This window comes from Hemiscyllium ocellatum, chromosome 44 (assembly GCF_020745735.1).
Source record: "Hemiscyllium ocellatum isolate sHemOce1 chromosome 44, sHemOce1.pat.X.cur, whole genome shotgun sequence".
NCBI lineage: Eukaryota > Metazoa > Chordata > Chondrichthyes > Orectolobiformes > Hemiscylliidae > Hemiscyllium > Hemiscyllium ocellatum.
The window spans coordinates 5818737-5839610 of NC_083444.1; the positions used below are offsets into that span (position 1 = coordinate 5818737).

Below are 20874 nucleotides of genomic sequence, written 5' to 3' on the forward strand. Positions count from 1 at the left end.
GGCACAGAGAGTTGGGGAGGGAGGAGAGTGGCAAGGGAGAGAGAATGTGAGGAGAGATTGAGAGAGGGAGAGAGTGAGGAGAGAGGGGGAGAAAGAGTAGGGGAGAGAGGGAGGAGAGTGGGAAGAGAGAGAGGGAGGGAGAGGGAGTGGGAAGAGGGGAAGGTGGGGAAGCGAGAGAAAGAGATGGAGGAGAGTGGGAAGAGAGAGAGGGAGGGAGAGGGAGTGGGAAGAGGGGAAGGTGGGGAAGCGAGAGAAAGAGATGGAGGAGAGTGGGAAGAGGGGGGGGAGATGAGAGGAAAGATTGAGAGAGTGAGGAGAGAGGAGGTGAGAGAGTAGGGGAGAGAGGGAGGGAGAGTGTGTGAGGAGAGATTGAGAGAGGGAGAGAGTGGGAAGAGAGGGGGTGAGAGAGAGGGAGTGAGGAGGGGAAGGTGGGGGGGGGAGAGAGAGAGAGGAGAGTTGGAAGAGAGATCGAGAGAGAGTAATTGTGAGGGGGGGTGAGAGAGAGAGAGGATAAAGAGAAAATAAGAGAAAGGGAGTGGGGCGGAGGTCTGTGTGCTAGAGAGAAACGCAGGAGATGGGGACTGGGTGAGGGAGGAGAGCTAGAAGAGGGAGGGGATTTAGTCACAGAGAGGGGGAGGGAAGCAGCAGTATGCAGAGAGAGAGAGACAGAGGCTCCGGGAGCGAGTGCAGAGAGATTGATGGTCTTTCCCCTGATCAATAAAACCACATCCCTCTCTCTCTCTGTCCCTCTCTCTGTGTGTGTGTCAGAATGTGATTGAGAGCGTCCTTCCAGACTGACCTCTGCCTTTATAAAGAGGCCCCTGAAAATCAGGAGAGACACAGAGAGAGAGAGAGAGACCTGAGGAGGGAGGCAATCCAGGGAAAGTGAACCCTGGGCTGGACACGATCGTGATCCTCCAGGAATGAGGTGAGTGTTGGACCTACCCTCAGTGAGGGGTTTCTGCCTGAGTGAGGGGGTCCTCTCTGAGTGAGGGGTTTCTGTCTGAGTGAGGGGGTTCTGTCTGAGTGAGGGGGTCCTGCCTGAGTGAGGGGGTCCTGTCTGAGTGAGGGGGTCCTCTCTGAGTGAGGGGGTGCTGTCTGAGTGAGGGGGTTCTGCCTGAGTGAGGGTGTCCTCTCTGAGTGAGGGGGTGCTGTCTGAGTGAGGGGGTCCTGCCTGAGTGAGGGGGTCCTGTCTGAGTGAGGGGGTCCTGTCTGAGTGAGGGGGTTCTGTCTGAGTGAGGGGGTCCTGCCTGAGTGAGGGGGTCCTGCCTGAGTGAGGGGCTTCTGTCTGAGTGAGGGGGTCCTGCCTGAGTGAGGGGGTCCTGTCTGAGTGAGGGGGTCCTCTCTGAGTGAGGGGGTGCTGTCTGAGTGAGGGGGTTCTGCCTGAGTGAGGGTGTCCTCTCTGAGTGAGGGGGTGCTGTCTGAGTGAGGGGGTCCTGCCTGAGTGAGGGGGTCCTGTCTGAGTGAGGGGGTCCTGTCTGAGTGAGGGGGTTCTGTCTGAGTGAGGGGGTCCTGCCTGAGTGAGGGGGTCCTGCCTGAGTGAGGGGCTTCTGTCTGAGTGAGGGGGTCCTGCCTGAGTGAGGGGGTGCTGCCTGAGTGAGGGGGTTCTGTCTGAGTGAGGGGATCCTGCCTGAGTGAGGGGGTGCTGTCTGAGTGAGGGGGTCCTGCCTGAGTGAGGGGGTCCTGCCTGAGTGAGGGGGTCCTGTCTGAGTGAGGGGGTCCTGTCTGAGTGAGGGGGTCCTGTCTGAGTGAGGGGGTTCTGTCTGAGTGAGGGGTTTCTGTCTGAGTGAGGGGGTGCTGCCTGAGTGAGAGGGCCCTGTCTGAGTGAGGGGTTTCTGTCTGAGTGAGGGGGTTCTGCCTGAGTGAGGGGCTTCTGTCTGAGTGAGGGGGTCCTGTCTGAGTGAGGGGCTTCTGTCTGAGTGAGGGGGCTCTGTCTGAGTGAGGGGGTCCTCTCTGAGTGAGGGGGTTCTGCCTGAGTGAGGGGGTCCTGCCTGAGTGAGGGGGTCCTGCCTGAGTGAGGGGGTCCTGTCTGAGTGAGGGGTTTCTGTCTGAGTGAGGGGGTCCTGTCTGAGTGAGGGGGTCCTGTCTGAGTGAGGGGGCTCTGTCTGAGTGAGGGGGTCCTGTCTGAGTGAGGGGGTCCTGCCTGAGTGAGGGGTTTCTGTCTGAGTGAGGGGGTCCTGCCTGAGTGAGGGGCTTCTGTCTGAGTGAGGGGGTCCTGTCTGAGTGAGGGGGTCCTGCCTGAGTGAGGGGCTTCTGTCTGAGTGAGGGGGTCCTGTCTGAGTGAGGGGGTGCTGCCTGAGTGAGGGGGCCCTGTCTGAGTGAGGGGGCTCTGTCTGAGTGAGGGGGTTCTGTCTGAGTGAGGGGGTCCTGCCTGAGTGAGGGGTTTCTGTCTGAGTGAGGGGGTCCTGCCTGAGTGAGGGGTTGCTGTCTGAGTGAGGGGGTTCTGTCTGAGTGAGGGGGTCCTGCCTGAGTGAGGGGGTGCTGTCTGAGTGAGGGGCTTCTGTCTGAGTGAGGGGGTGCTGTCTGAGTGAGGGGGTGCTGCCTGAGTGAGGGGGCCCTGTCTGAGTGAGGGGTTTCTGTCTGAGTGAGGGGGTCCTGCCTGAGTGAGAGGGTCCTGTCTGAGTGAGGGGGCCCTGTCTGAGTGAGGGGCTTCTGTCTGAGTGAGGGGGCTCTGTCTGAGTGAGGGGGTTCTGTCTGAGTGAGGGGGTCCTGCCTGAGTGAGGGGTTTCTGTCTGAGTGAGGGGGTCCTGCCTGAGTGAGGGGGTCCTGTCTGAGTGAGGGGGTGCTGTCTGAGTGAGGGGGTTCTGTCTGAGCTACAGAAAACCACACCGTCTCTGCTTCATTTCCCCCTGTATCTGGCGTCTCATCCCTTCCCTCACTCCAATCCCTGCTCAGGCACCCGCTCCGGGGGTGGGAGAGGATTTCTGGGGGAGAGCAGGGATTTTCCGCCGTCATTTTGCCCCCTTTCAGTGAGGAAGGGGGAGAGGGAGGGGGGGGGCTGTAACAGGATTGAAAAATAACCAGAGAGAGAGAGACTGACTCAGGAGAGGGGGGGGGGGAGGGAGACTAACATTGTGAACGGGATTGGGGAGGAGAGGAATCATTGGCGCTCTCTTCAGGCTGCTAGCAGGGATGGGTGGGGCTGAATGGCCGCTTGTGGTCCTCTCCACCATCCCCTCAACGGAGAGAGGATGGGAGACTGGAGAGAGATGGAGTGAAACGATTGAGAGAGGCAGATGGTGGGAGGGAGGTGGGTTCAGGGAGTGATAGAGAGAGAGAATGGGGCAGGGAGACATATAGAGAGAGAGAGAGAGAATGGAGGGAGCAGTTTGAAGGCCAGTGTTTCCAGGGACTGGGAAATCTCAGGGTGAGGCTGCTTTGTAATTGTGAGCTTGCACTGTTCCATATCCAGGGCCATGGGACGGCAGAGCTGCTCAATAATGGATGAGGAGGTGATTAAAATTTCAATAAAGGCCGTGGCTGAGCTATTAGTGTTTACTGCAGTTTATCCGGGTGTGTGTGAGAGAGAGAGGGAGAGAGAGAGGGAGAGAGAGAGAGGGAGAGGGAGAGAGAGAGAGGGAGAGGGGGAGAGGGAGAGAGGGGGAGATGGAGTGTGTGTGTGTGTGAGGGAAAGGGAGGGAGGGAGAGAGAGAAAATGTGTGAGGGAGAGAGAGAGGGAGTGTGTGTGTGTGTGTAAGGGAAAGGGAGGGAGGGAGAGAGAAAATGTGTGAGGGACAGGGAGGGAGGGAGGGAGAGAGAAAATGTGTGAGGGACAGGGAGGGAGGGAGGGAGAGAGAAAATGTGTGAGGGAGAGAGAGAGGGAGTGTGTGTGTGGGAGAGAGAGAGTGTGTGAAGGAGAGGGAGTGTGTGTGTGGGAGAGAGAGAGTGTGTGAAGGAGAGGGAGTGTGTGTGTGTGAGGGAAAGGGAGGTAGAGAGAGAGAGAAAATGTGTGAGGGACAGGGAGGGAGGGAGGGAGAGAGAAAATGTGTGAGGGAGAGAGAGAGAGAGAATGTGTGAGGGTGAGAGAGAGAGGGAGAGAGTGCGAGAGCGAGACTGAGAGAAAGAGAGTGTCAGAGTGTGTGTGAAGGGGTAGAAAGAGGGAGAGTCGTGTGTGAGGGAGACTCATGCGTGAGGGAGACATCGAGTGAGTGTGTGAGAGGGAGAGAGTGTGTGAGGGAGGGAGAGTGAGAAAGAGAGACTGAGAGAACGTGTGAGAGAGAGCACGAGTGTGAGAGAGAGAGCATGAGGGAGAGAGAGTGTGAGAGGGGGAGTGTGTGTGAGACAGAATGAGAATGTGTGTAAGAGAGAGTGAGTGAGTGTGTGAATGTGTGAGAGAATATGTGTGACTGAGAGGCCATAGACCATGCAATACAGGAGCAGAATGAGACCATTCGGCCCATCGAGTCTGCTCCGCCATTCCGTTATGGCTAACCTGTTTCTCATGCCCGTAACCTTCCCCCCTCTCCTCTCCCCCTCACTAATCAGGAACCTCTCTCTCTCTCTCTCTCTCTCTCTCTCTCTCTCTCTGTCCTTGAAGACTCCATGTCTTCCCCTCCACCCCTCTCTGGGGGGCGTGAGTCCCACAGAGACCCCACCCCCCGGCTGGAGAAATTCCTCCCCCCCTCAGTCCCGCCCCTCACCCTGAGGCTGTGCCCTGGGGTTCCTCGTCTCTCTGAGCGGTGGAAACACCTTCCCCACCCCCTCCTCCCCACTCTATCCCTGGCCTCTCGGTATTCTGTACGTTTCAATCCGATTCCCCCACCCCCCCATCATCGTTCTCAACCCCATCGGGTACAGACCCAGAGTCCTCGACCGCTCCCCATGTGACAAGCCCTTCACCCCCCGGGATCGTTCTTGTAAACTCCCTCCGGACCCCCTTCCAAAGACCAGCCCATCCCTGCCTGGATACGGGGCCCAAAACTGCTCACGGTATTCCAAACGCGGTCTGCCCAGAGCCTCATACACCCTCAGCAGTACGTCCCTGCTCTTGTATTTTACCTTTCTTGAAATGATTGCCAACATTGCATTTATCTCCCTAACTGCCAACTGAATCTGTGTGTTAACATGAAAATAATCCTGAACCAGAGCTCCTCAGTCCCTTTGTGCTTCAGATTTGTGAAACCTTCCCCATTTAGAAAGTAGTCTGTGATTCTCTCGTCTTCTGACCAAAGTGTATCACCTCACACTGTCCCTCATTGTATTCCATCAGCCACCCCCTTTACCCACTCTCCCACCCTGTCCCAGCCTCTGCAGCCTCCCTGCTTCCTCAACACTGAACACTACCTCTCCCTCCACCTATCTCTGTCAACTCAGCAACAATACCCTCAGTTCCTTCATCCTGGGGGTTAATGTAGAATGTGAAAAGCTGTGGTCCCAACACGGATTCCTGGGAAACTCCATTTGTCCCCAGCTGCCATCCTGAAAAAGACCCTTTTATCCTCAATCTCTGTCAATCCTCTATCCATGGGACAGAGAGAGAAGGAGAGAGTGTGTGTGAGAGAGAATGTGTGTGTATGTACATGTCTGTGTGTGTGTGCGCACGTGTGTGTGTATGTGTGTGTGTATATGTGTGTGTGTGTACATGTCTCTGTGTGTATATGTATATGTCTGTGTGTATGTGTGTGTGCACATGTGCGTGTGTGGATGTCTGTGTGTACCTATGTGTGTGTGTGTACCTATGTGTGTGTGTACATCTGTGTGTGTGTATGTATGTGTGTGTGTGTACGTGTGTGTTTGTACGTGTGTGTCTGTACATGTGTGTACGTGTGTGTACATGTCTGTGTGTGTATGTATATGTCTGTGTGTATGTGTGTGTGTGTGTCTGTATGTACATGTGAGAGAGTTTAAGAGTGCGGGTGTATGTGACAGTGCATATGTCACAGTGTCTGTGAGAGTGTGTGTGAGCATGTGTCTGGGTGTGTGTGTACATGTGTGTGTGTGCACGTGTGTTTGTGTGTGTACATGTGTGTGTATGCATTTGTGTGTACGTGTGTGTATGTATATGTTTGTGGGTGTGTATGTATATGTCTGTGTGTATGTATGTGTGTGTGTCTGTATGTACATGTGAGAGAGTTTGAGAGTGCGGGTGTATGTGACAGTGCATATGTCACAGTGTCTGTGAGAGTGTGTGTGAGCATGTGTCTGGGGGTGTAGCTGGGAATGTGTATCTGTGAGTGTGTGTGAGCATGTCAGTACGTATGTAAGCGAGTGCTTGTGAGAGACTGAGTGTGTGTGTGAACGTGTGCCAGTGTGTGTGTGCACGAGTGAGTGTGAGTGCGTGCGAGTGTGTGTGAGAATGTGTGAGTGTCTGTGAGTGTGTGTGAGCGAGTGTGAGTGTGTTTATGTGTGAGTGCGTGCGAGTGAGTGTAAGTTTAAAGCTCTCGAGATGTGCCCTGGAATGTGTCTGCAAAACATAGCCAGGAAAACCCTGGTTTGTTTATTTCAAGGGGGAGAGAGAGAGAGAGAGAGACTGTGGAACAATGTGCAGGGACCAGCAAAGACTTACGAAAGAGTTGGAAAGTGATGTAGGCAAGTGGAACAGTGGAACAGTGTGAGGGAACTGAAAAATATTACCTTGGTCTCTGCTAGCGTTCTGGTTCATTGTCCGTCCCAGAATTACTAGGTGGAAAAACAAATAGAGGTGAAGGATTGGTCTGGCCAAGTGCTTGATCAGCAGTGATCCAAACACTTACCTGGGACTCAGCGAGTAACACACTCGCTGTGCAGGTTAGGGTGGATTGGCCGTGCTAAATTGTCCCATAGTGCCCAGGGATGTGCAGGTTAGGGTGGATTGGCCGTGCTAAATTGTCCCATAGTGCCCAGGGATGTGCAGGTTAGGGTGGGTTGGCCGTGCTAAATTGTCCCATAGTGCCCAGGGATGTGCAGGTTAGGGTGGATTGGCCGTGCTAAATTGTCCCATAGTGCCCCAGGGATGTGCAGGTTAGGGTGGATTGGCTGTGCTAAATTGTCCCATAGTGCCCAGGGATGTGCAGGTTAGGGTGGATTGGCCGTGCTAAATTGTCCCATAGTGCCCCAGGGATGTGCAGGTTAGGGTGGATTGGCCGTGCTAAATTGTCCCATAGTGCCCAGGGATGTGCAGGTTAGGGTGGATTGGCCGTGCTAAATTGTCCCATAGTGCCCAGGGATGTACAGGTTAGGGTGGATTGGCCGTGCTAAATTGTCCCATAGTGTCCAGGGATGTACAGGTTAGGGTGGGTTGGCCGTGCTAAATTGTCCCATAGTGTCCAGGGATGTACAGGTTAGGGTGGATTGGCCGTGCTAAATTGTCCCATAGTGCCCAGGGATGTGCAGGTTAGGGTGGATTGGCCGTGCTAAATTGTCCCATAGTGTCCAGGGATGTGCAGGTTAGGGTGGATTGGCCGTGCTAAATTGTCCCATAGTGTCCAGGGATGTGCAGGTTAGGGTGGATTGGCCGTGCTAAATTGTCCCATAGTGCCCAGGGATGTACAGGTTAGGGTGGGTTGGCCGTGCTAAATTGTCCCATAGTGTCCAGGGATGTGCAGGTTAGGGTGGATTGGCCGTGCTAAATTGTCCCATAGTACCCAGGGATGTACAGGTTAGGGTGGGTTGGCCGTGCTAAATTGTCCCATAGTGCCCAGGGATGTGCAGGTTAGGGTGGATTGGCCGTGCTAAATTGTCCCATAGTGTCCAGGGATGTGCAGGTTAGGGTGGATTGGCCGTGCTAACTTGTCCCATAGTACCCAGGGATGTACAGGTCAGGGTGGATTGGCCGTGCTAAATTGTCCCATAGTGCCCAGGGATGTGCAGGTTAGGGTGGATTGGCCGTGCTAAATTGTCCCATAGTGCCCAGGGATGTGCAGGTTAGGGTGGATTGGCCGTGCTAAATTGTCCCATAGTGCCCAGGGATGTGCAGGTTAGGGTGGATTGGCCATGCTAACTTGTCCCATAGTACCCAGGGATGTACAGGTCAGGGTGGATTGGCCGTGCTAAATTGTCCCATAGTGCCCAGGGATGTGCAGGTTAGGGTGGATTGGCCGTGCTAAATTGTCCCATAGTGCCCAGGGATGTGGGTGGGCTAGCCATGGGGAAATGCAGGGATGCTGTTCAGAGGGTCTGTGCAGACTCGATGGGCCAAATGGCCTCTTTCTGCACTGGGAGCAGATTTTCTTGATGTCCATAAATGCTGAAGGGGACTAACCGAGTCAACGTGGAGAGGACATTTCCGCGTGCGAGGCACTCTGGAACGGGAGGTCACCATTTTCGGATAACGGGGGTGGGGGTCAGGTTTAAAATAGAGACGGGGAGGGATTACCCCTCCCAAATAGTTGAGAATCAATAAAATTCCCTCCCCTGGAGTGGGGTGGGGGCCGAGACACTGAACAAATTGGAGGAGGAGACAGAGTTTGAATCAGTAATGTGCTGAAGGGTTGGCGCGGTGGGCCGAGATAGTATTCAACGGCAGGGTGGGCTAGCAGGGGAGGGGCCGAATGGCCTCCTCCTGTTCCCACATCTGAGGTTTGTGTCGAACCGAGGTCAAAGGAGGTGCAACAGTGGAAAGGTTCAGGACGATGATTCCCAGTGAAATGAGGAAGGATTAATAACAGCAGGCTGGTGAGGGAGCAGTTGACGTTGTCAGTGGTTTGTCCTTCAGTCTGCCGGCTGGTTGTATCCTGAGAAAAAATCCTCCAAAAACTGTTTTATCTTGACGCTCTCCAGCCCCAGTCGGGTGTTTTCAGTGTCCGAGTAAGGACACACTCCAGTTATCATTTCGTTGTTTTTCTCAGTGCGTTGTTTTGGCGAAATGCCGCCAGTCTGTCCCTCCCTCGCGTCTGGGAGGGCGCCCTCTTGGCGTGAGGAGAGCGGAGGCCGCTCCTGCCCAGGAGAGGCCCACTCCCTGTGGCAAGCGATGAGGAACACACCCCCTGGTGGTGTGCGGGGGTGGGGGGGGGAGGCCCAAATTGACGCTTCCCCAGTGGAACCGGGATCATCGTCGGAATGGGAATGGTTTGCAAAGGAATGGGGTTGATGGGAGACTAGCTCAGTTGCTCGGGCAGAGGGCTAGTATAGACACAGTGGACCGAATGGGCTTGCTCCTGTCCTGTAAGCTTCCCAAGATTCCAGACTCATAAACTAATAGGCAGTTCGGCCCCTTTGCCATCCTATAGGGTCTGATGTTCCTCATGCCCACCTTCCCATGATCCTCACCACCTGCCTTCCCACTTTCTTTGGTGTGGCCTGTCGACTCGGCCACAGTCCGTATTCCCTTTCTCACTCTGCGATCCCTCAGAGGGCAGAGGCCGGGGAGGGTCAGGGGAAGGAATTCCGAAGTTCGGGGCCTAGCTAGCTGAGAGCCTGGGGGGACAGCAGCAGGGGACAGGGCCTAGTGTGATTGGGATGAGCCTGGAGGGCAGTGGTGCTGAAAACGCCAATCCTGTTCCATTCACCACCGACACCGCCAGACTTGGAGCACCGTTCTGGAACTTTCTGTCCTCCTCAATTTCAAATTTTCAGTATTCCAATCAATTCCTCTCGACAGCAGAATAGTTTGGTTTGCCCTTTGAACCTTCCTTCATCCCTAGTGAGCAGAAAACATGAATTCGAACCAGCTGTGGAATTTTTACTCACTCACAAAGCGAAGGCTTCAGTTCATTACTTCGTTTCTTTTTATTTTGGGGGGAGGAGGAATGTTCTTTGCAGCTTTTTCTCCCCAAGTCTGCCCCCCCGGCACCGAAACCAAATGTGTGTTGTTCAGGAAACAGCTGGTCTTTAGTTCACTCGAGTGAAGTCAAGAAGGATGAGGCCTGGTGTGAGGCCTACAGGGCCGTAGTTCCTCAGGATCAACTATTTCCCTTACATGAGCTTTCAGCCAAGTCTGTCAGCAAATTCCCAGAATCAGACCTCAAAAGGGTCCGTCTCTGGCAGCTCAGTGGTTAGCACTGCTGCCTCCCTGCACCAGGGACCAAGGTTCGATCCCATCCCCCGGGCTGCTGCCTGTATGGAGTTTGCACACGTTGTGTGCACGGGTTTCCTCCAGGTGCTTCAGTTTCCTCCCACACTCCAGAATGTGCAAGGTAGGGTGGATTGGCCGTGCTGAGTTGTCCCATAGTGTCCAGGGATGTGCAGGTTAGGGTGGATTGGCTGTGCTAAATTGTCCCATAGTGCCCCGGGGTGTGCAGGTTAGGGTGGATTGGCCGTGCTAAATTGTCCCATAGTGCCCAGGGATATGCAGGTTAAGGTGGATTGGCCGTGCTAAATTGTCCCATAGTGCCCAGGGATGTGCAGGTTAGGGTGGATTGGCCGTGCTACATTGTCCCATAGTGTCCAGGGATGTGCAGGTTAGGGTGGATTGGCCGTGCTGAGTTGTCCCATAGTGTCCAGGGATGTGCAGGTTAGGGTGGATTGGCCGTGCTAAATTGTCCCATAGTGTCCAGGGATGTGCAGGTTAGGGTGGATTGGCTGTGCTAAATTGTCCCATAGTGCCCCGGGGTGTGCAGGTTAGGGTGGATTGGCCGTGCTAAATTGTCCCATAGTGCCCAGGGATATGCAGGTTAAGGTGGATTGGCCATGCTAAATTGTCCCATAGTGCCCAGGGATGTGCAGGTTAGGGTGGATTGGCCGTGCTACATTGTCCCATAGTGTCCAGGGATGTGCAGGTTAGGGTGGATTGGCCGTGCTACATTGTCCCATAGTGCCCAGGGATGTGGATGGGTGAGCCATGGGGAAATGCAGGGTTGCAGGGATAGGTTAGGGTGATGTGGGTGTGGGATGCTGCCAAGACTGGCATTCGCTGCCTCTCCCTGATTTGCCCCTTAAAAGTGAGTAGGGGCGGCAAGTAGCCAACCGCGTCGCCATGGAGCTGGAGTCTCGTGTAAACCAGACTGAGTGAGGAAGGAGAGATCTTCCGTCCCCAATGGGGCAGTCGCGAAAGGTTGTGGTCTTTGGACTATAGATGACAAAAATTGTTATGATCACGATTGCTGAGTCTGAGTCTGGATCTTTTATGAACTGGATGGAAATCTGACCAGATACCGCTGCGGGATTTGAACCCTCAGCCGCCAGTGCCTCACCCTGAACCTCAGGATTACCACGGTGCTGCCGGCGTTGGCAAAGGTTGAGGTGGAGCGGGGTCAGTAATCAGTGTCCCTGATCTCATCTCAGTCCATTATCCACCCCTCTCACCTCCCCCCCTCCCCAGTTCCAGCTGCGAAGGGTGTGTGAATTTATGTATCGCCACTCTCGCAATCGCAGGATGGCCCTCGGCACTTTTCTTACGGCCGCTCTCCGAGCGTCCCCATCCTCGGCCGCCGAGCAGCCAATTTGTGCACAGCAGGATCCCACAAACAGGGAGGCCAGCCATAGGCAGACCACCTCTGTCCTCAGACCAGGGCTCGGACTGGGGTATAACATTTGTAAGGACAGCCCCTCACCAGGCGGGTGCGATACTAACGAGAGGAGGGGGGCGCTGTCTGACAACGGATTGGCCCATTTCTTCCAACGTGACCCTATAGAGTCATAATCCTACAGCGTGGAAACAGACCCATTGGCCTAACCCAAACTAAACCATTGCCAGCTGCCTGCTCCATCTCCCTCCAAACCTTTCCTGGTTCATCAACTTATCCAAATGTTTTGTAAACCTTGTAACTGTCCCCACATCCACCACTTCCTCTGGACATTTACTCCACACACGAACCACCCCGTGTGTAAGACAAAAATTGCCCCTCAAGTCCTTTATAAATCTCTCTCCTCTCCCCTTAATAATCTGCTCCCTCGTCTTCAAATCTCCATGGACGAGACACCTGCTATTCACATGATCTCTGCCCTACAAGACTTTATAAACCCTTATGAGGTCACCCTCAACCTCCTACCCTCTAGTGATAAAGTCCCAGCCTGTCCTTATAACTCTAACCTTCCAGACCCGGTAACATCCCGGTAAATCTCTTCTGAACCCTCTCCAGTTTAATAATATCCTTCCTATAACAGGGCGACCAGAACTGGACACAGTTCTCCAGTGAGGCCTTGCTAATGTCCCGTACAACCTCAGCGGGGCGCCCCAGCTCCTGTACTCAAAAGTCTGTACGATGAAAGCAATGCCTTCTTAACCACCCTGTCGATATGCGATGCAGAACTCAAAGAATTTTGTACCTGAACCCCAGGGTCTGTCAGTTCTACACTCACCCAGAACCCTACTTTTAATTGTACGAGTCTAGTGTTTGTTTTTCAAGACCTTTCATTTATCGAAACTAAACTCCATCTGCCACTCCTCAGCCCCATCGATCGAGGTCTTTTTGCAATCTTAGGAAACCTATAAAAACGCAAGCCCCCATCTATCCAATCTATCGAGCTGTGTTGATGTTTAATGAATTAAAATCCTATCCTCTGTAATTACCTCCAATGGAACCTCCAATTCCTTGTTGAGTTATGAATGACCAGCCTTTCCAAATATGAACGCAGATGAAACAGCCCCCTCAAATCAATTCCATTTGACGGCTATTAATTGGTCAACTGCTGATTTAGTTCAAAGATTGGTCCTTCTGTAGATGTGTAACGTGTTCATTATCTCTGCACAGTTACTGCCTCACCCAGACTCCCTTCTATATTTGATTTAACCGCAAAGCTCTTTCGAGTTGTTTCCCCGGTTGGTCTTCAGTGGCTATTGTAGCAACGGTTATTTTTCCCTGGAGTGTCCCTAATTGCCCCTCATCACGGGGCGACTAGGTGGGGACACAGGTCGGCTGCCAATCACCAGCATTGGGCTGCGGGACTGGAGTCACGTGTAGGCCGCACCGAGTGAGGGAGGCAGATTTTGAGAGGATCTCTAGCTCAAGTTGAGGTTCTGGATGTAGGTTTGCTCGCTGGGCTGGAAGGTCCGTTTCCAGACGTTTCGTCACCCCTAATAGGTGACATCTTCAGTGGGCCTCCAGGTGACGATTCCTGCTTTCTGTTGATATGTTTGGGTTGGTGATGTCATGTCACCACAGGAAATAACATCACCAACCCCAAGAAACCAATAGAAAAAGCAGGAATCATGGACCGTGCTTTGTCTGAGGCCTACTAAAGATGTTACCTAGTAGGGTGACGAAACGTCTGGAAATGAACATTCCAACTCATTGAGCAAACCTACATCCAGAAGGGAGGCGGATTTCCCAACCCTTGAAGGACCAGAGTAAAGCAGAAGAGGGTTTTATTTTTGAAAAAAAAACAAAATTGTTTTAGGGTCACCATTGCACAGAGTAGTTTTCGATTCTTTTTAACCGAAGCCCTGTGGTGGGATTTGAAATTGCGACTGCCCGTGGAGGGTGTCCCAGACTCCTAAGCCACTAGTTCAGCGAAATCAAATACCCCATTGTCCAGGTTGGGAACAGTAAATCCATCACAGATCATCAGGGCTTGGTCATCCCATTGAGTCATACAGTACAGCAACAGACCCTTCGGCCCAACTCTTCCATGCCGACCAGATATCCCAAACTAAACTAGTCCCACTTGCCTGGGTTTGGCCCATATCCCTCTAGTACCCCAAATGTCTTTTAATTGTTGTAACTACCAGTTCATCCAACATACCCTCTATATGAGAAAATTGCCCCTCGGATCACTTTTATATCTTGCCCCTCTCACCCTAAACCTATGCCCTCTAGCTCTGGACTCCCCCACCCCAGGGAAAAGACCTTGTCTATTTACCCTATCTATGCCCCTCATGATTTTATAAACCTCTATAAGGTCACCCCTCAGCCTCCGACGCTCCAGGGAAAACAGCCCCAGCATCTCCTTATAACTCAAACCCTCTAATCTCAGTAACATCCTTGTTAATCTTTTTTGCACCCTTTTCAGTTTGATATTATCCTTCCTATATCACAGAGACCCCAGACCGAGCGCAGTATTCCAAAAGTGGCCCTCATCAATGTCCTGTACAGCTGCAACATGACCTGCTAACTCTTATACTCAATACACTGACCAATAAAGGGAGATGTACCAAACACCTTTCTCACTGTCCTGATGGAGGGCTTTTGTCCGAAACGTCCATTCTCCTGCTCCTCGGATGCTGCCTGACCTGCTGTGCTTTTCCAGCACCACTCTCTAATCTCCAGCATCTGCAGCCCTCACTTTTGCTTTCTTCACTATCCTATCTACCTGCGACTCCACTTCCAAGGAGCTATGGACCTGCACTCCAAGCTCTCTTTGTTCAGCAACACTTCCCAGGACCTTATCAATAAGTCCTGACCTGATATGTCTGAAAATGCAGCACTTTGCATTAAGAGTCATAGAGGTGTACAGCACGGAAACAGACCCTTCGGCCCAACCCGTCCATGCCGACCAGATATCCCGTCCCACCTGCCAGCACCCGGCCCCTATCCCTCCAAACCCTTCCTATTCATATACCTCTATTGAACTCCATCTGCCACTTCTCAGCCCATCTGGTCCAGATCCTGTTGTGATCTGAGGTAACCCTCTTCAGTGTCCACTACACCTCCAGTTTTGATGTCATCTGCAAACTTACTAACTGTACCTCCTTATGCTCATCCAAATCATTTACATAAATGACAACAAACAAGACTGTAAATTGTAGGTTTTTGATAGAGTGAGTCAGTGTGACCCTGACATTGGAGCTAAGTGTGAGGGTCACGCATTGAAGAGAATTGAAGAGAAAAGCAAGCAGAGGAGGGGGTGGAGAGGTATTTTATTGACACAGCGAGCAGCTATAATCTGGACTGTTGTGCCTGACAGGGCAATTTTGATGTGAATTTGCAGAAATTGGCAGTGAATACCTCTCTAGGTGGGTCGATATTAATTGGGGGAATGGGGTACTGAATGTCTTATTTGCGTTCAGCTTGGACTGTTTTCCCTGGAGCGTCAGAGGCTGAGGGGTGACCTTATAGAGGTTTATAAGATCATGAGGGGCACGGATAGGGTAAATAGGCAACAGCTTTACCCCATGGGAAAGGAGACTAAATCTAGAGGGCGTAGGTTTAACGAGAGGGAAGAGATACAAAAGAATCCAAAGGGGCAATTATTTCACACAGAGGGTGGTGGGTGTCTGGGATGGGGGAGTGGTGGAGGTGACTACAACTTAAGAAACATTTAGACGGGTACGTGGGAGGGATAGGGATGGAGAGATATAGGCCAAAAGCAGTCAAATGGGTCCAGTTTAATGATGGAAACTGGGCAGCAGGGGGAGGATGGGCCGAAGGGCCTGCTTCCACGCTCTCTGACTTGATGAGCGAGCTCTTCCAAGGGGCTAGCACAGGACATGATGACCCGAATGGCCTCCCGCGATCCAATTGAGTCCCCAGGGATCAAGATCTTTAATAAAACCGAGTCTGGAAAACAAACAGCAACTCTGCAGGGTCTGAGTTGGAGAGAGAGAGAGAGAGAGAGACAGCGTTCATGTTTCAGGACCAGTTGGGAAGTGTAACTCTGTTCCCTGTCTAAGCTCTTTGAGGGGGGGTGGGGTTTCTCCTTGTTTGTTCATCTCAGAGCCCCCCCTCCAGCACTTTGCCGTTACACGGTGGTCCGGGATTTGAACCCCTTCCATCGGCATCCTTGCTCCGCTCTGCGTGAACAGCTGCCTGATGGATGGAAGTCAGAACGACCCCCAGGAACCACCCCCACAGCCGACAACTGCAGCCGAGTAATGGCAAACAGATGTACGGGCAAACTCCGCGAGGGAACAACAGCGCAGAGATGTCAACATTGCTTTTAATGGAGGGGACTTGGACCGCACTCAACAGTTGAGTTCAGCATTTTCACCCGCAATGCATCTGCGATCTTTAAACACGCTGCCCTGTGGTTGGAGGGGGCGGTGGGGGTGGAAGCAGCAGTTTGCGAGATGTTTACAGCCTGGGAAAGAGGCCGTTTATCCCTCTGCTCCATACTGCTCCGCTGGGCGGCACGGCGGCACAGCGGTTAGCACTGCTGCCTCACAGCGCCCGAGACCCGGGTTCAATTCCCGCCTCAGGCGACTGGTCTGTGTGGAGTTTGCACGTTCTCCCCGTGTCTGCGTGGGTGTGCTCCGGTTTCCTCCCACAGTCACAAAGATGTGCAGGTCAGGTGAATTGGCCATGCTAAATTGCCCGTAGTGTTAGGTAAGGGGTAAATGTAGGGGGTATGGGTGGGTTGCGGGTCGGTGTGGACTTGTTGGGCTGAAGGGCCTGTTTCCACACTGTAAGTAATCTAAAACTATCTCTCACTCTGCCAACACTCCTTCCTCCCTTGTGTGTGTTTCTCTCTCCCTTATTTTCAAAGGCCCCTCCCTACGCCTATGGACAGCACCCTTCCTCTTGCCACTCCTGCTGGGTTAATTTGTAGTTATCTTACTTTGAGGATAAGGAAATCCTTCAGAAATGTTCAGGAATTCTATCACTTCACCTCCCTGACTCCTCTCACAGGCCTTCCCAGCTCCAGTCTATTTCTCCTTCCCCAACAGTTCCCAGATCCGAGATCTTTCCAGGAAAACGCAACGTTTCTATCAGATTAAATGCGCTGAAGGTAACTGTAGATTCAGACAGAAGCATTGGGGTAATTCACTCCCGACCTCTTAGAGATGCTGCACGGGCTATGACCGAGGGCTACCAGCAGTACTGAGGGAGTGGGCACTGTCGGAGGGTCAGTGCTGAGGGAGTGGGCACTGTCGGAGGGTCAGTGCTGAGGGAGTGGGCACTGTTGGAGGGTCAGTGCTGAGGGAGTGCCGCACTGTCGAAGAGTCAGTACTGAGGGAGTGCCGCATTGTCGGAGGGTCAGTACTGAGCGAATGGGCACTGTCGGAGGGTCAGTGCTGAGGGAGTGGGCACTGTCGGAGGGTCAGTGCTGAGGGAGTGGGCACTGTCGGAGGGTCAGTGCTGAGGGAGTGGGCACTGTCGGAGGGTCAATGCTGAGGGAGTGGGCACTGTCTGAGGGTAAGTGCTGAGGGAGTGGGCACTGTCGGAGGGTCAGTGCTGAGGGAGTGGGCACTGTCGGAGCGTCACTGTCAGTGAGTTAACACCCAGGATCCCTTTGTGCAGTAATTGTTGTGGGGACATGGTCTGCTCCATCCCCAGTTCTATGTAAAAGTGCATCTGGACTTTACTGTGTTGCATTTCCCGTTTAAATCCGAGTTCCTTTCCCCATTCCCGTGGGGTTCAGGTTCTAGCTGAGACCCTGTACTGAATCAGAGACCCATCGGCCCCTCTATTACAGATCTGTTCCTTGGAGGAATACTTGGAGAATATTGACAAGAGTTTATTTCTCTCACTCTGTGCAAAGTGTTACTGCCTTTTCCAGAAAAATAATGGGATAGGAAGGGGTTAGAGGGATATGGGCCAAATGCAGGGATATGAGACCAGGCCAGCACAGATGAGTTGGGCCGAAGGGTCTGTTTCTGTACTGTGACTCAGCCATATTGTTAAGTGGTGCACGGGGGTGAATGTTAAAGCCTATATCTATTCTGACGGTGACTGTGGGAGTGTCCAAATGTGCTGGAGCCAAACAGACAAGGTCACAGTGTTGAGAGATATCTGAGCTGTGTCGTGTGTTATGACTGGCCCTGCCCACACAGTCTAAAATAGCGACACTGTGTAATTCCACACTCAACCCAGCCTACAGTGTAGCAACAGCAGCTCCCAAAAACCACCCCGGGACAGGACAAGCCTATCAACTCTGACCCTGCTTTCTCCCCTTCCAGCACCTGGGTGCCAGCTGCGCATGCAAGCGCCTGGGAGCTAAAGGCGCTACAGAAATGCAAGTCTCCCTTTGAAAAATCTCCAGCAGCCCTTAAGTGCAGTTCAAGTCAGAACAGACTGCAACGGGTAATCGCCAAACACCGAGGGACAGACACCTATCCACACGCTGAGCAGGGTTAGATCACAGGGATAGTGAACCAACTGGGTACAAAATTGGTTTGAGGGTAGGAGACAGAGGGTCAGGGCTGAGGGAGTGGGCACTGTCAGAGGGTCAGTGCTGAGGGAGTGGGCACTGTCAGAGGGTCAGTGCTGAGGGAGTGGGCACTGTCAGAGGGTCAGTGCTGAGGGAGTGCCGCACTGTCGGAGGGTCGGTGTTGAGGGAGTGGACACTGTCAGAGGGTCAGTGCTGAGGGAGTGGGCACTGTCGGAGGGTCAGTGCTGAGGGAGTGGGCACTGTCAGAGGGTCAGTACTGAGGGAGCGCCGCACTGTCAGAGGGTCAGTGCTGAGGGAGTGCCACACTGTCGGGTGGTCAGTACTGAGGGAGCGCCGCACTGTCGGAGGGTCAGTGCTGAGGGAGTGGACACTGTGAGAGGGTCAGTGCTGAGGGAGTGAGCACTGTCAGAGGGTCAGTGCTAAGGGAGTGCCCCACTGTTGGAGGGTCAGTACTGAGGGAGGGCCGCACTGTCGGATGGTCAGTGCTGAGGGAGTGGACACTGTGAGAGGGTCAGTGCTGAGGGAGTGAGCACTGTCAGAGGGTCAGTGCTAAGGGAGTGTCCCACTGTCGGAGGGTCAGAACTGAGGGGGTGCCGCACTGTCAGAGGGTCAGTACTGAGGGGATGCCGCACTTTTGGGGGGTCAGTGCTGAGGGAGTGCCGCTCTGTCAGAGGGTCAGTGCTGAGGGAGTGCTGCATTATCGAAGGGTCAGCGCTGAGGGAGTGGGCACTGTCGGAGGGTCAGTGCTGAGGGAGTGGGCACTGTCGGAGGGTCAGTGCTCAGGGAGTGCCGCACTGTCGGAGGGTCAGTGCTGAGGGAGTGCCGCACTGTCGGAGGGTCAGTGCTGAGGGAGTGCCCCACTGTTGGAGTGTCAGTACTGAGGGGGTGCCGCACTGTCAGAGGGTCAGTACTGAGGGGGTGCCACACTGTCGGGGGGTCAGTGCTGAGGGAGTGCCGCACTGTCAGAGGGTCAGTGCTGAGGGAGTGCCGCACTGTCGGAGGGTCAGTGCTGAGGGAGTGCCGCACTGTCGGAGGGACAGTGCTGAGGGAGCGGGCACTGTCGGAGGGTCAGTGCTGAGGGAGTGCCTCACTGTCGGACGGTCAGGGCTGAGGGAGTGCCCCACAGTTGGAGGGTCAGTACTGAGGGTGTGCCACACTGTCAGAGGGTCAGTGCTGAGGGAACGCCGCACTTTAGGAGGGTCAGTGCTGAGGGAGTGGGCACTGTCGGAGGGTCAGTGCTGAGGGAGTGGGCACTGTCGGAAGGTCAGTGCTGAGGGAGTGGGCACTGTCAGAGGGTCAGTACTGAGGGAGTGGGCACTGTCGGAGGGTCAGTGCTGAGGGAGGGGACACTGTCAGAGGGTCAGTGCTGAGGGAGTACCGCACTGTCGGAGGGTCAGTGTTGAGGGAGAGCCGCACTGTCGGAGGGTCAGTGCTGAGGGAGTGGGCACTGTTGGAGGGTCAGTGCTGAGGGAGTGCCGCACTGTCAGAGGGTCAATGCTGAGGGAGTGCCACAGTCGGAGGGTCAGTGCTGAGGGAGTGCCGCACTGTCAGGGGGTCAGTGCTGAGGAAGTGCCACACAGTCGGAGGGTCAGTTCTGAGGCAGTGCCGCACTGTCGGAGGGTCAGTGCTGAGGGAGTGCCGCACTGTCAGAGGGTCAGTGCTGAGGGAGTGCCGCACTGTCGGAGGGACAGTGCTGAGGGAGCGGGCACTGTCGGAGGGTCAGTGCTGAGGGAGTGCTGCACTGTCGGACGGTCAGGGCTGAGGGAGTGCCCCACAGTTGGAGGGTCAGTACTGAGGGGGTGCCACACTGTCAGAGGGTCAGTGCTGAGGGAACGCCGCACTGTCAGAGGGTCAGTGCTGAGGGAGTGGGCACTGTCGGAGCGTCACTGTCAGTGAGTTAACACCCAGGATCCCTTTGTGCAGTAATTTTTGTGGGGACATAGTCTGCTCCATCCCCAGTTCTATGTAAAAGTGCATCTGGACTTTACTGTGTTGCATTTCCCGTTTAAATCCGAGTTCCTTTCCCCATTCCCGTGGGGTTCAGGTTCTAGCTGAGACCCTGTACTGAATCAGAGACCCATCGGCCCCTCTATTACAGATCTGTTCCTTGGAGGAATACTTGGAGAATATTGACAAGAGTTTATTTCTCTCACTCTATGCAAAGTGTTACTGCCTTTTCCAGAAAAATAATGGGATAGGAAGGGGTTAGAGGGATATGGGCCAAATGCAGGGATATGGGACCAGGCCAGCACAGATGAGTTGGGCCGAAGGGTCTGTTTCTGTACTGTGACTCAGCCATATTGTTAAGTGGTGCACGGGGGTGAATGTTAAAGCCTATATCTATTCTGACGGTGACTGTGGGAGTGTCCAAATGTGCTGGAGCCAAACAGACAAGGTCACAGTGTTGAGAGATATCTGAGCTGTGTCGTGTGTTATGACTGGCCCTGCCCACACAGTCTAAAATAGCGACACTGTGTAATTCCACACTCAACCCAGCCTACAGTGTAGCAACAGCAGCTCCCAAAAACCACCCCGGGACAGGGCAAGCCTATCAACTCTGACCCTGCTTTCTCCCCTTCCAGCACCTGGGTGCCAGCTGCGCATGCAAGCGCCTGGGAGCTAAAGGCGCTACAGAAATGCAAGTCTCCCTTTGAAAAATCTCCAGCAGCCCTTAAGTGCAGTTCAAGTCAGAACAGACTGCAACGGGTAATCGCCAAACACCGAGGGACAGACACCTATCCACACGCTGAGCAGGGTTAGATCACAGGGAGAGTGAACCAACTGGGTACAAAATTGGTTTGAGGGTAGGAGACAGAGGGTCAGGGCTGAGGGAGTGGGCACTGTCAGAGGTCAGTGCTGAGGGAGTGCCGCACTGTCAGAGGTCAGTGCTGAGGGAGTGCCACACTGTCGGAGGGTCGGTGTTGAGGGAGTGGACACTGTCGGAGGGTCGGTGCTGAGGGAGTGCCGCACTGTCGGAGGGTCAGTGCTGAGGGAGTGCCGCACTGTCAGAGGTCAGTGCTGAGGGAGTGC

The 20874-nt window shown here is 53.9% G+C and overlaps 1 protein-coding gene across 1 annotated transcript in view; it reads left to right on the forward strand.

The window, feature by feature from the left end:
• Positions 1-667: 667 nt before the first annotated feature.
• Positions 668-20874, forward strand: part of LOC132835308 (galactose-3-O-sulfotransferase 2-like) — a 71779-nt gene continuing 51572 nt past the window's right edge. Inside the window, exon 1 of the mRNA XM_060854745.1 lies at positions 668-928. Coding sequence (XP_060710728.1) covers positions 924-928 — 5 coding nt within the window. The 5' untranslated portion in view covers positions 668-923. The remainder of the gene's footprint in view (positions 929-20874) is intronic.